Source organism: Echinops telfairi, unplaced genomic scaffold, assembly GCF_000313985.2.
Source record: "Echinops telfairi isolate 266 unplaced genomic scaffold, ASM31398v2 ScPeMD7_4225;HRSCAF=4972, whole genome shotgun sequence".
Lineage (NCBI taxonomy): Eukaryota > Metazoa > Chordata > Mammalia > Afrosoricida > Tenrecidae > Echinops > Echinops telfairi.
Genome location: NW_022108124.1, coordinates 12,621,115 through 12,634,498, shown reverse-complemented (window position 1 = coordinate 12,634,498; position 13,384 = coordinate 12,621,115). Strand labels below are relative to the sequence as shown.

General features: G+C 50.0%; 1 protein-coding gene across 1 annotated transcript in view; it reads right to left on the bottom strand.

The window, feature by feature from the left end:
• Positions 1 to 1,973: 1,973 nt before the first annotated feature.
• EXOG (exo/endonuclease G) overlaps positions 1,974 to 13,384 on the bottom strand; it is a 28,504-nt gene continuing 17,093 nt past the window's right edge. The window contains exon 6 of the mRNA XM_004708680.2: positions 1,974 to 2,864. Coding sequence (XP_004708737.1) covers positions 2,403 to 2,864 — 462 coding nt within the window. The 3' untranslated portion in view covers positions 1,974 to 2,402. The remainder of the gene's footprint in view (positions 2,865 to 13,384) is intronic.

Here is a 13,384-nt window from a genome sequence, read left to right as displayed (position 1 = left end):
CTTGTCTTGTCATGCCGCACGGTAACGTGGGGCCCGTAGAGACGTCCAAACAGTCCACTGCTTGTAGTTATGAGCCCATGAAGGGATGCCCATAAACCCAAGTGGACCACTGGCCCCGAAACAGCCTCTTTCTCCGGCAAGACGACCAGTGTCTCTGGGTGTGCGGCCCTAGGCCCTGTGCTGCCCAGGTGGGCAAGCACAAAGGCTAGCAAGTTTTGAGCTGAAGACCACGGACACAGCCCCTTCTCCGGCTCTGCAATGAACGAAAAAATTCATTGCAAAGGAGCACATCCATTGAGGTTAAAAAAAGGCCTGCATTCCTAGGGACAGGAGAGACTCTGGCTAACCTCATCAAGCGAGGACTTCCAACGGTGGGCTACCGACTGATTATTTCTGCCCAAAGACCTCTAAAGACCAGTCAGTGCAGACTCGTCGCAACCCCCTGTGGGTTTCTGAGACGGTAACTGTTCACGGAGTAGAAAGCCCAGTCTTTCTTCCTCGGAGCTGCTGGTGGTGTTGAGCTGCCAACCAGGCCGACCGCAGCCCGGCACAGAACCACTACCCCACCGACGGCTCCTCTGCCCAGGGCTTCAGTCAGAAGACATCAAAGTCCCCTTGGTCCTCTTGGCGGCTAAGAAATCAGACCCTCCTTAACCAACCAGGTCCCGGGATCACGGGTGCCCAGGGAAATCTGTACATAGTGGTGAGTCAAAAGTCTCAGTGGCAGGCAACAGAGATCGGTCTACCCCAGGCTTTCTTCTCTCGGCCCTGGTTGGCTTCCTGGGAAACAGGAAGGCTGGGAAAATTGCTTGAGGTCTCAAAGCCCCATAGGTAAGAAGGGTCACAGGGTCCCTGTGAGATAAGAGAACACACGGAGCACTGAGTTTGGTGCATGGCCCAGGGGGAACAACACTGTAACCGTTGGGTGCTTCCCTAGAGATACGCACGTGTGGAGAAACGCCAGGTCCGTGAGGAGAGAAAGACAATGGGAGCAGGAGACAGAGAATGCTACAGGCTATCCACGTGCTAGAGAAAGCAAGTGTCACCTAGCCGTTTCCACGGGGCAGAGACACACCCAAGACAGTCCTAAAGTTTGCAGCACTAAGATCCCATCCTACTGTATACCGAGGCAGACACAAAATGGGATGCCAGGTGCACGGTCCCCGTTAACAAGACCAGCACTTGACCTGCAGGCTTAGCCCTTTTCTGAAGACGGAGTCAAAGTAAAGTCCTGCCCCCAAACATTTGCTTGTCTCCAAACAAGCAGCCATCTAAGTGAGATGTCAACTGAGTCCACATGGAAGCAGCACACCGTCATCAGTCACTGAAGGACTGTAAGTCACATAATCCGATGTTCAAGGAGGGGCCAGTATCAGAGCCTACACTGTGAGAATCTGGTGTGCAGGAGAGGGATGACAGTGGGAGCCAAGATTCATTTGTATTGGATCTACAAAGGAAATAAGCCTTCGGAGAGCTCCCCCTATATAAAATTGAGGGATGGGAGGGAAGTGGTCACTAAACAGAGTGCTTGGGAGAGAGGAGTATAAAAAATCAAAGGCATAAATCGGACCTAACAGTTAAAACTTGGCCAGTAGATTGCCCTTATGATGCAGGCTGGACCTGATCTGGTTTCCAAAATTTTCTGTATTTTTGGTTTGTATTGTTTTGCTTGGGTTTTGTTTGTTCATGTCAGTGGATCTCAGAGGTGTTATGTCAATGCAGGTCACCCAGGCTTGATGCACCTACAGCGACAGCAAGCAGAAGAAGGGCTTCGGGGGAGGAGGATGCAGTGGGGGGTGGGGGGATTTAAAGGGAGACAATGCCAAGGAGTCCATGTAGAAAAAGAATGTTTAGAAACTGATTGTAGTAGCAATTGTAAAATTACTTCTACTTGACGTGATTGAAATATAGAATGATATATGTACAAAATCCCAACTAATAACAATAATAATAAAAGCAGATACTGTAACATATTGGTGTTCTATTTTGTGTTTTAATATGAAATACATAAAAATATATATGTATGAAATACATGATTCAATGTACATTTGTTGAATGTACTTGAAATACTGAATTTTGAAAAATCACAAATTCCCTACTGGTTAAGAAATCGAAATAAAAAAAAAAAAAGAAATCGAAATTCTTCATTGTCATAATTTAAGTCTTGTGGCTCTTTAAGTATTTTTATCTTCTCCTTCATAGTTTTGTCTAGGAAACAAAATGTACTAAGCTTGGAATCAACTGTTGGAGACGTCTAACATAAAAACATTTAAAACTGCACCCCTTTTATCTCCAGGGGCAATTTTGAACTTCAGTTTCGGATCTGATCCTTTTTGTTTGGGGACCTGATGGTGTGTGTGAAGCACGCCGCTGAAAGAGTGGCTCTCTGCTGGGAGGGACAGCTAGGATGGCTTTCTTTCCTGGGCTCCGGACTGCTCCTGGGCTTTGAGTCTCCGCAGCTTCTTCTCATAGAGACCGATGAAGTAATCATCGGGTTCGACTCCTGCTTTCCGCAAATTTTCCATGATCTTTTCCAGTCTGGGCACCGATGAGGCGCTGGCAATCTTCCTGGTGCTCAAGTACAGGGTGAACTCCCGGAAACCCAGGAGTTTGCAGGTGTCCACGGCACAGATGTTCCTGACACCGTGTGTCCGGTCCAGGTCAGGAAAGAACACCAGGCCCGACCACCGCTCGAGGTCCTGGAGGCTCACCTGGAACTCCGTCAACGGGGGCTGGAAGCTGATGGCCTCATTGGGCACCACAAAGGCCCCCAGGGCCAGCGGTTCCGAGGACACCGGGCTTCTGCGCGCCAGGATCACTTTATAGAGGTGGGAGGGGACGGCCACGTTGTCCTGACCAATCACCTGAGGACAGAGCAGTCGGGTTAGTGCGGGTCATCTGGGTCAGCGGTTTCTGACGATGCGTTGATAAACCACCCATATCCATCCCACTGACTGTACGCGCACAGCTGAAAACACAACCCCCCACCCCCTCACTGCCATCCAGTCAGTTCTGACTCGCTGCCAAGTGGATGCTGACTCACGGTGACACTAGTGGCCTAACGCTTATGCACTGGGGTGCTAGCCCCCAAGGTTTGCAGTTCAAAACCGCCAACTGCTCCTTGGGAGAAAGACGAGGCTGTCTACTCCCGTAGAGAGTGACAGTCTCAGAGACCCACAGGGACAGTTCCACTTTGTCCTACAGGGTTGCTGAGAGTCACCGCATGGAGCAGGGGTCACATTCTCTGCTGTGTGTTTGTGGGACAAAAGACAAGGACTGTCAGGGGTGAGTCCCCGGGGAGAATTGTCACTTCCCCTGCGCCTCACAATCAGAGTCTCTGATGCTCTCACCATCCCGAGGCCCAAACTCCCAGCTCTGGAAAGGGACGAGGCCCGAGTTGATCGAGTTCACCAGGAGCGAAGCAAGCAGCGGCTAGAGAAGCAGCCAGGCAAGTCACAGCGCACCAGGCTCTCCGGTACCACCTCAGCGGTGGCTCATTTTAAGAACAGAATTGGGGATCCCTAAACGCTGCTGGCTGAGGCCCTGCTGTCCAACAGAGGGCTTCAGGCCGAGTCATCCCGCCAAACGTTCTGAACAAGCAGCCACCGGGAGAAAGCCCGGGCCAGGGTCAGTCTCACAAGCACAGCGTGGCTGCCGGTGGAGGCTGGCTGAAATCACGAAATAACGGTGTTATGAAGCCTTTTCAAATGTCCTTCCAATTGGCTTAAAAGCCCGATCTGTTTTCTGGACAAGAAAAACCGAGCATCCACTTCTGTAATGGTCCCAGGCCGAATGACATAATCTCACTAAAAGACGCTCCTGGCAGCACTGCCCCGCCCGGTCCGTCCTCCCTCCGTCAGCGCAGGTATTTCCCACAGCTGCTCGCGCCCCCGCGGGGAGCCCAGAGAAAATGGAGGGGTGAGAGCGGCACAGGGGGGTTTTCTCTGCATTTTCTGGGCGTCCCCCTGCATGGCCCCCCTCAGAAGGCCACCGCTGTCGGCTGTCTGCCAGTCACACGCAGCAGAGGTCCCACCGCCCAGGCCAAGCTCCAGGGCTGCCGGGAAGCCCCCCCCCGACCACTGTCTTCGAAGAACCTGAGCAGGGTCGGTCAGAGTGGGGCTTAGGAGTGAAGTTTAGCAAAGGACACTCTGTAGACACAGACCCGGCCCCTGCCCGACGCGTCATTCCCGCAGCTGAGATGGCTCACATGCTCCTCAAAGCAGAAAGTTCAGGGGGCTTCGGGACGTCGGTGGGACAATCCCATGACCTTTGGATTCTATTTCACCCCCGAATGTTTCTGAAACGCCCCTGTCAGTAACGGCTAACCCTACGGCAGGCCACCGATCACCAACTGCCGAGAGGCCCTGATCCCAGCCCTGCTCAAGACCCTGAGCGGCATGGCCACCTCGTGGGGGAGGCAACACCCACAGCGTCCGTGGCTGTCTGGTTGGATGTCGGGGCGGGAAGCGAGGGCACAGCCGCAGCTGAGCCCCAGTTCACAGGGGGAGAAGCCGGAGTTCCGCCCCGGCTGGGAATGCCAGCCAAGCAGGCTCCCGGTGCCACCTGGTGGACGTCCCCACCGCTGCCGCGCAGGGCTCAGCGCCAACCACAGAGCCAGCCCTGCAGACACTCAGGGAAGGTACTCTCTTCCCCTGGGTAGACAAACAAATGGCAATTTTCAAAAATAATTGGTCATGTCCATTTGCTGCGGAACGGAGGTTCTAATCAGGTCCACTGACTCACAGCCCAAAGCCGTGAAGCTTGACATTTAAAGCTCCGGCTCTACCTCATGGAAATGTACCATTGCTATTTGGTTTCGGGAAACCGACGGTAGTGGGAGAGCCCCCACTTCCACATTCGGGAAGCAGATATTCCGACAAAAAAACAAAAGGCATCAATCACTCTTCCATCCGTGATCTTCCCACAGCATTTCAACAGAGCGGGGGTGATGACTATCCAGACAGAGAGAGAGAGAGAGAGAGAAATAACTCCCTCCGCCCTTCATGGCCTCCTAGTCAGTCTGCTCTGTTCTCGGGGATGAACTATCCTGAACTTACCACACAGAACAGTCAGACCTAGTGAGAAATTCCAGAAAACCCTTGTTCCTTGGTTTTAAAATTTAACTTATAAAAAGAAATCAATCTTAAACTATTTTGAGACCATCTTCTTTGTAGGCAACGGAACCTGCATAGGTCCCCCTCCCCCCGCCCCCCCTGTTGGGGGAAACTGGAAGATGTTGAGAAAGATGTTTCCAGAAAGTATGGGCGTGCTAAAGGCGAGCGGGTCGCTGGACCGGCGGCCCTGGCACCTGGTGGGGTACTGGCTGGGCCCCGGGCTGCAGGTTCCCATTCACATGCACCGTCTTCTCCTCTCACACTACGGGTAACACAAAGCAAAAGAACCGCTCACAGAACCGCTAGGAAGACACACGGGTGTGTTCGTTTAAAGACTGTTTTAAGTTGCCATCCTCATTTTCAAAACATTCTTTCTACTTGAGCCCTTGGTATCAGCTCATTTTCTCCCTCCCTTATGAACCCTTGATAATTTACAATTTTTTCCCCCATGTCTTACACCAACCGCTGTCTCCCTTCACCCACTTTTCTGTTGTCTGTCCCCCTGGGAGGTGGTTATATGTCGATCATTGTGATTGGTTCCCCCATTCTCCCCCCACCTTCCCCTTACCCTCCTAGTATCTCTATTCTCATTATTGGTCCTGAGGGGGTTTATCTGTCCTGGATTCCCTGCGTTGCGGTTCCCCTGCACATGCTCTGGTCTAGCCGGATTTGTAAGGTAGAATTGGGATCGTGATAGTGGAGGGGAGGAAACATTAAAGAACTAGAGGGAAGTTGTATGATTTATTGGTGCTATACTGCACCCTGTCTGGCTCATTTCTTCCTTGTGACGCTTCTATGAGGGGATGTCCAATTGTCTACAGACGGGCTTTGGGTCTCCACTCCACACCCTTCCTCATTCACATTGATATGATTTTTTTGTTCTGGATCTTTGATGCTTGATACCTGATCCCATCAACACCTCATGATCACAAGGCTGGTGTTTTGAAAATGATGATGGCAACATATGTACAAATGTGCTTGACACAAGGGATGGATGTATGGATTGTGATAAGAGCAGTATAAGCCCTCAATAACATGAATTTTTTAAAAAAAGAATGATAATTTATCAAGCAGTCATGGTGGGGGAACTGATACCAAGGGCTCAATATAAAGTAAATGTCTAGAAAATAATGATGGCAACGTATGTACAAATGTGCTCGATACAATTGATGTATGGGTTGTTATAAGAGCTGTAAGAGTCCCCAATGAAATATTCTTCTAATTAAAAAAAAAAAAAAGATTATTTTAAGATCCCCGGCACCTATGTAAAAAGCTCTTCCTGTCTAGATGTGCTTCTTCAGAAGCTGGGAATAACTGTGGTGGTTTTTGTAAGGGGCAGGGCGGAAACGAGGGAGGGTTTAGGACCTGACTAGTTAAAAGACAGCAGTGCTGGGAGGGAAGGTGGGCTGGGCACAAAGGGTCCCCAAAGGAGCCCTGGGCTTCAGTATCTGTCCGTCAGTCGGCAGCAATGATCACTCTTCAGATAAGACTAGCTTTCGACATCTTAACGTATTTCACAAAAGCCCTCTTTGCCTTCAACTGCCAAAAAGCCCTCACTCGCGTGTCAAGGCTGCGTTAAGAACTAGAAACCAACTGGGTGTGCCGAGAAAAATACAACCCATGAGGAGGCTCCCACGCCGCTCGCGGGAAGACGGAATACTGATGCCGATAGGATTTTCCCGTGAGCACTGAGAAGCCCCCTCGTCGGTACCACAGCCGAGTGGCTCTCACGCGAGACCTGAAACGCTCTCTCTTACGTGCTGGCTGAGCTTGTTGCATCCCACCCGAGAGACAGGCAGAAATGACACACACACACACACACACACACACACACACACACACACACACACCCCTGCTGCTGACTCGGTGCCTGGAGGGACGGGCACAGGCAAGACCCCGCTAAGCCTGGCCATGTACAGTGATGTGCTCACCAACTGTGCCTTACAGGCAGTACGAAGCAGGCCCAGGAGGGAAGGGAAAAAATGTATCGCTAGAATCAAACATTTGGTTATATTCCCCTGGTAAGAAAGAAAATAACTAATTCCAAAAGTAAGACTGCTGGAACCCAGCCAGAAAACGGGCCCTTAAAGTCACACCACACTAAGAGTGGATGGATGGATTGTGCTAAGAGCTGTAAGAGACCCAGTAAAATGATTTTGTTTAAAAGTCACACCAATCCAGCGACAGAAACCAGGCTATGTTGGCAAACAGGGAGGCCACGCTGAGGCCACAGGAGGAAGCGCAGCTGTGTCCACCCGGCAGAGGGAGGTCAGCTCGTGGGAGGGTGGGGGGGTGGCAGTTGGTGTCTCCCAGTCAGATCAGAACAAGCGCCCCCTCCCAGCACGGACGGGGCCTCTTTGTGAAGGTTGAATGAAAAGTAAAACAAACAGATGTGTAAACTAAACGTTTCTAAGAACTCAGGAGACTTAGGAAAAAGAGAAAATCTCTCTTCCGGGAATGCGTCAGGATCCCTGGAGGCATGTTCCCAATATTCTCCCCCACCAAGAGGAAACGGCGGAAGTGCTGCTGATGCAGCAGACAGACAGACAGATGTCCAGCGACTAACGGTGAGTGATGAGATTGGAAGCCGGCTCTCTCGTCAGGTGAGCTATGCCGCCCCGGCAGCCACGCCAGGTATGTTTCATCTCTTCTGGAAGCTGGCACCTCAGAGAGTGCCCGGGTGACCTCGACTGTAATGAAGGGGTGACTCTGATGAGAGTTGCCAGATGACTCACTGCTGATGAAATCACGGCCACTCGTCTTCCCTGGGGCTCCCCTGCACCCCAGTTCTAGCAGGATGTGATCCCTCCCTACATATTCTAACCGACATTTCTGCCTGGCTCTGAGGAATCCTCCTCTTGGCCCATTTTCTGGTCTTATTTTTGCACACTCGCCAACATCACTCCTAAACATACTGCTCTCTCTCACTCCATCCTTCCCTGGCCGTCTGCACACGAGGAGCTCCGCCATCCCTGTGCTGTAGGCTCGGAGAGTTCCCCAGAGCGGTCTCACCACAGGGACTGGTGAGAGGCGGCGAGGCCTGTGTCTGGCTGTCCCCTTGGACAATGAGTAACCACACAATGGGTGCAACCGGGCAAAGCCTCAAAGTCCTGGTCTACTTAAAAGGCTCCTCACCACTTTCATCTCTGGCTAGCTGCGAGGCGTGAATGGCTACCATCGATAAAGACGCTGTCCACGTGGCCTGGATCGGGCTCTGAATACATGCCAGCTTTTCCAGCACTTCCTCCTAAGTACAGACACCGATCTGCTTCACTGTCTGCATAAAGAAGTGGATCATCCTCCTACAAGAGGAGTCAGAGTAAAGGTGTACTCAAGCAGCGCATGGGGGTGGGGGGGGAGATCTGAAAAAAACAAGACACTCCCTAAGCGTTCTGAATTGTCTTACATAATGACTGGGCGTCCCCTGGAAAGCGGGACTCACACTCCAAATGACGGGCTCCTTGAAAGGGACAGACAAATCTCTAGGCTTCCCATGCTGAGCCACCTGCCTCACCATCACTGACGGCTGCATCATCCCTATTTGTGGCGATGACTTGCCTACTTTGAAACGGCCCTGCTTGCGATGGTACAGCCTGACGTTTTAGCTATGCCTTCCCGGTACCTGCCTCCCCCCTTCCCTAGCTGCCTATCCAGTCTGCATTGGGGGGTTCACAGCATATATCCTACTTATTGAACAAATTATGAGTCTAGGAGTCCATACTTATAATAAAAAGGAAAAGTTCCCCCTTGCTGTAGAAGGTCAACTAACAAATGCAGAAGGAGCGAACAGGAGATCATATTCTGGCAACTACCAGAGGAATAACAAAATCAGGTAGAACCATCAGTAGGTGCTAAAAGTAGGAGGCCAAATTTATGGAAGAGATGATTTCAGACTCATTCCCCGCGCCCCCCACAGTGGGCCTGACAGACATCCGTCTCCATAATCCCAACACCAGAAGAACTAGATGGTGCCCAGCTACCAACATCAACTGCTCTGGAAAGGATCCCACTCAAAGGCTCTGGATAGAATGGGGGGAAAAACGTGGAAAGGAGTTCAAAAATCCCCAAACAGACCAGACTTATTGGTCAGATAAGAGATGGGGGAGACCTCCAAGACTGTGGCTCTCCGTCACCCTTCAGATCCAGGACAGAACTCCCCTCCCCTCCAGGGTAAAGAAGAATCAATCATGTTAAGATCCAAAGGGCGGCAGTGACCCCAGGACGCAAATGGGAAAGGAGAAGACTGGACACCGGAAGGGCAGGGAGGAAGTGGGATGAAGAAGGTGCTGGTTCACGAAGGGGACTCAAGTGCAGCTCACACAAAACATGCGCAATTGGTGGATGTCGGAGAGATCCTCTGCTCTGCACCAGAGGAAACCCCATCCATCCACCCACCCACCCACCCATCCATCCACTCATCTATCCACCCATCCATCCAACCATCCACCCATCAGTCCCCCACAGATGGGGGAAGATTCAAAGTACGACTGTAATCCACAGGAAGTTCCAACATTCTACCTACTCGGGAGGCGGTTTCTGAAAGTTGGTGGGAAAATGGAATTAAAAGCGAATGGATCCCGGGCCCCCCAACCCCACCCACACACCCCTTTTGAAGCTCCCTGGACAGCGGCCAGAGGGGAGTTTCAAACTGCAAACCAGATGACGCCACTATCCGCAAGAAAACGCTGCCAGCATGTCCCAGCTCATCGGACACAAGCTCGCCTTTCCCCGAGGCTGCTACTTCCTTCACCCCGGGGCTCACTCTCCGACACCCCCGTGTCTCTCTCTGCACTCACACTCTCCGTGGGACTGGCTCCCTCAAGTCACTTGGGCTGCGGCACACATGTGCTGTCCAGGAGTGCTCTCTCTTGCGGGCTTTCTTTGACACCCGCTTCACAACCTCTCACCCGTGGTTCTTCAGGGGCCTTTGTTTACTGTGCGGCTCCGCCCACAATCACGCAAGCTCCCTGCGGGCAGCCTGTGCCGGCCTGCCTTAGTGCTGAACTAAACGCACCCGGGATAATGCCTGGCAGACATCTATGGAAGGTTTTATTTATGGAAGGCAGGAGGGAAACCGATCATCCAGGTTAGGACAGAGAGGCAGAGGGTTCCACGAAGAAACCGATCTACCTTTTAAAAAGGTAGTATGATACGCTAAATGATCTGAATTAGATGCTACCGGCACAATATCACAATACCCTGCTGCCACCGCCTTCCACATTCGCGGCTTTATTTTGGTTTTGGCTTTTTTGTGGTAACACTTATCGCTCAAGTGGCACAGACTTAATGATATAGGATTATATGTACTTCTCTACAAATCACACATACTAGTTATACATTATTAAGGTACAACTCATACACTCAAATACCCTAAATGCTGGTTTTGACTTTGCAATAGACTTGGGATTATAAACTCGAAGACTCACAAAGACTAAATGAGTCAAACGGGCCTGGCTGAAGGTGATAGTGAACCGACCACATGCCGGCAATCTACGGAGGAAACCACCTTACCACCTTCAGAGGACTCTCCGTTACACTCAACACATCTGTCAGATCTGCGATTCTTTTCTTGGAAACATTTTTCAAATTCATCTGTTTGCATGGCTGACAGCACCTCCCTCGTTTTTGTTTTTTGCCCACCTCTTCTACATCATCAAATCACTGTTGGTTCATGTCTCTCTTCGTTCCCCGAAACAAAAAGAAGTCGCACAGAGTGAGAGCAGGGGAGTAAGGTGCATGGGGCAAGAGGGGCATGCTGGTCTTTGGCCCAAAACTGGCACACTGGGATCGCTCCGTGAGCAGGTGCATTGTTGTGGTGGCAAAACATGTCGCCCGTCTGCCACAAATCAGGCCTGTTTTGTCGCACACTGGTAAGCTATCTTTTCAGAACCTCTAAATAGAAAGCTCGAATAACAGTCTGACCTGGTGAAACAAACTCCAAATGCACTAGGAGTCGACATTTTTTTGGTCCATTCAGGAAAGTGATGGACATTCAGAACGAGGTTTGTCATCAACTGACATTTCACCTTTTTTGAAACAAGAAAATCACTCATACGCTTAGGGTTTTTCCCATAGCGCTGTCCTTGTAAACTGTGTTCAACGTCACAACAGTTTAAGAGGCATTTTCTCCCGAGCAGGAAACAAAATTTCTCAGCCACATGCTGTTCTCTTAAATCATCCAACACAAAAAACAAGGTTCGGGCGAAACTGCTTTTATGAAAAAATTCACTATGATCAGGAGAACCTTCCCAGGCAATGCCACTGGGTGCACTAACTCAGAGCGAGTTGCTCGGCTCGATGCTCACTTAGAGGAAAAAATATGTTCTGCAAAAGCTCCACTCCACCCAGTGCAATTCTGGATTTGGGGGGGAGGTTACCCCCCCCCCCGACTCCCCATACAGCTATCAAAATACAAATGCTATAAACTTGACAACATGTAAGTGAAGATCAAGAAGTAAAGGGTTCAGTAAATTTAATGCAATGTAGTTTAACTAACAAAAAGACTAAAAATAAGTATGCGACTAGTAGAGTAGTCATAGAGTGAACTAAATACACGTTATAAAGCAGCTTCCCTACTGCGGGAACAGAAAGATCCAAACTAAGGAATCCAGATTTCCACTCCTGATTCCACGACTAGCCACTAGTCAAACTGGAAAGTTGGGCAGGAGGGTTGGAAGTGAAAGCCTTTACATTTCCGTCTTCTTTCCTCTCAGTTTCATGACCATGTCATGTACTTCCGCATTCGTAATGTTTTAGTTTGGTGATTATGGGTTTAGTGCTATGAGGAAAAGAAGCATCACTCACACTATCCTTCATATAAGCATCTCCTTTCACAGCCGATCACATGAAATGTAATTCATGAAAATCAGTTTGAAAACCAGTTTCTCCCTCTTTATGACCCATTATCAGGGATTCAACTCAGACCCCTAACAACCCTACAGGACAGAACGGAACCACCCTCGGGTCTCCGAGGCAGTAAAAACCTTCACAGCAGCAGCCTGCCACACCTCTGTCCCTCAGAGCAGCTGGGGGGTTGAACCGCCAACTTCTTAGTTAGCAGCCCAGTACTTACCCCATTGTGCCACTAGGGCACCTTATTCCTCTTTAGAAGCCTGCAAAAATTGTCCTTTCCTGTTAAGAGGAAGGTACTTAATCTCTGAGGTTCTGTGGATGGGGAGGCGGGGAGCCTTCAAAAGTTCAGGGTTACAGGTAAATGGAACAAGCACACGCCGAACACCTGGCCCTCATTCTTACTCTCTCTGGGTATCAGCAAAGCACATCGCTCTCTAAGTTAGAGCTAGAACTAGGATTGGCATTTGGGTCGGCATTTCTAAACTCTCACAAATCACAAATCCAAGAACAGGGCCCATCTTGGAAAAGCCTGCCTTGCGCCCCCAGGCCTGTGACCCTTGGTTTGCCAGCACAAATCGTCCCTTGATACAAGGTGCCTGCCAGTAAAACAGCAGCTTCCCCTCAAGTGGGAAATGCCTGGACTTCCCGAGCAGGTTCCTCCATCCAAAGGCTCTCCTGACTAGAAGGATTTTGAGTAGGAAGCCTTTATTTCTCTTGACATTTCAGTGAAACGAACACAGACTTATACGGCCAGGTACACAGCACCTGGCTGGGGGGAATGAAAGCAAGTGGAAGCGAATAAAATAGAATATTAAATACATAACGTGATGTCGTGTATCTAAGTCAGAAACACTAAAACCCCGAGAGGAGTTTCACAGGAGTCACGGTTAACAGTGTACTACCAGTGTTAATAACTGAGAGTTTGCACCTGACGTACAAACAAACAACCCCAAAATCAATTGAACTATGAAAAGCAGTTTAATCCTTAAAAAAAAAGTCTGGGGCGAGCGGGGAGGGAGCGGAAAAAATGAGGAGCTGATACCAAGGGCTCAAGTAGAAAGCAAATGTTTTGAGAATGATGAGGGCAACAAATGTACAAATGTGCTTGACACGATGGATGGATGTATGGATTGTGGTAAGAGTTGTATGAGCCCCCAATAAAATGATTTTTAATTTTTTTTCATTGATTGGGGTAATAATAATCGCACAATTCTTGATATGACTGAACTACTGAACTGTATGATATGTGGCGTGTGTGCCAATCCAACCTTACAAAAAAAATCCCCACAATGCCAAACCCCACAAATTGGCTTTGGATTCGGTACGGCAGCAGATGGAATGACACCCCACGAAGCAGAGCGAGAGATCACAACATAAAGGGAAACTAAGACATCATTATCCCACCCCACCCCCCACCC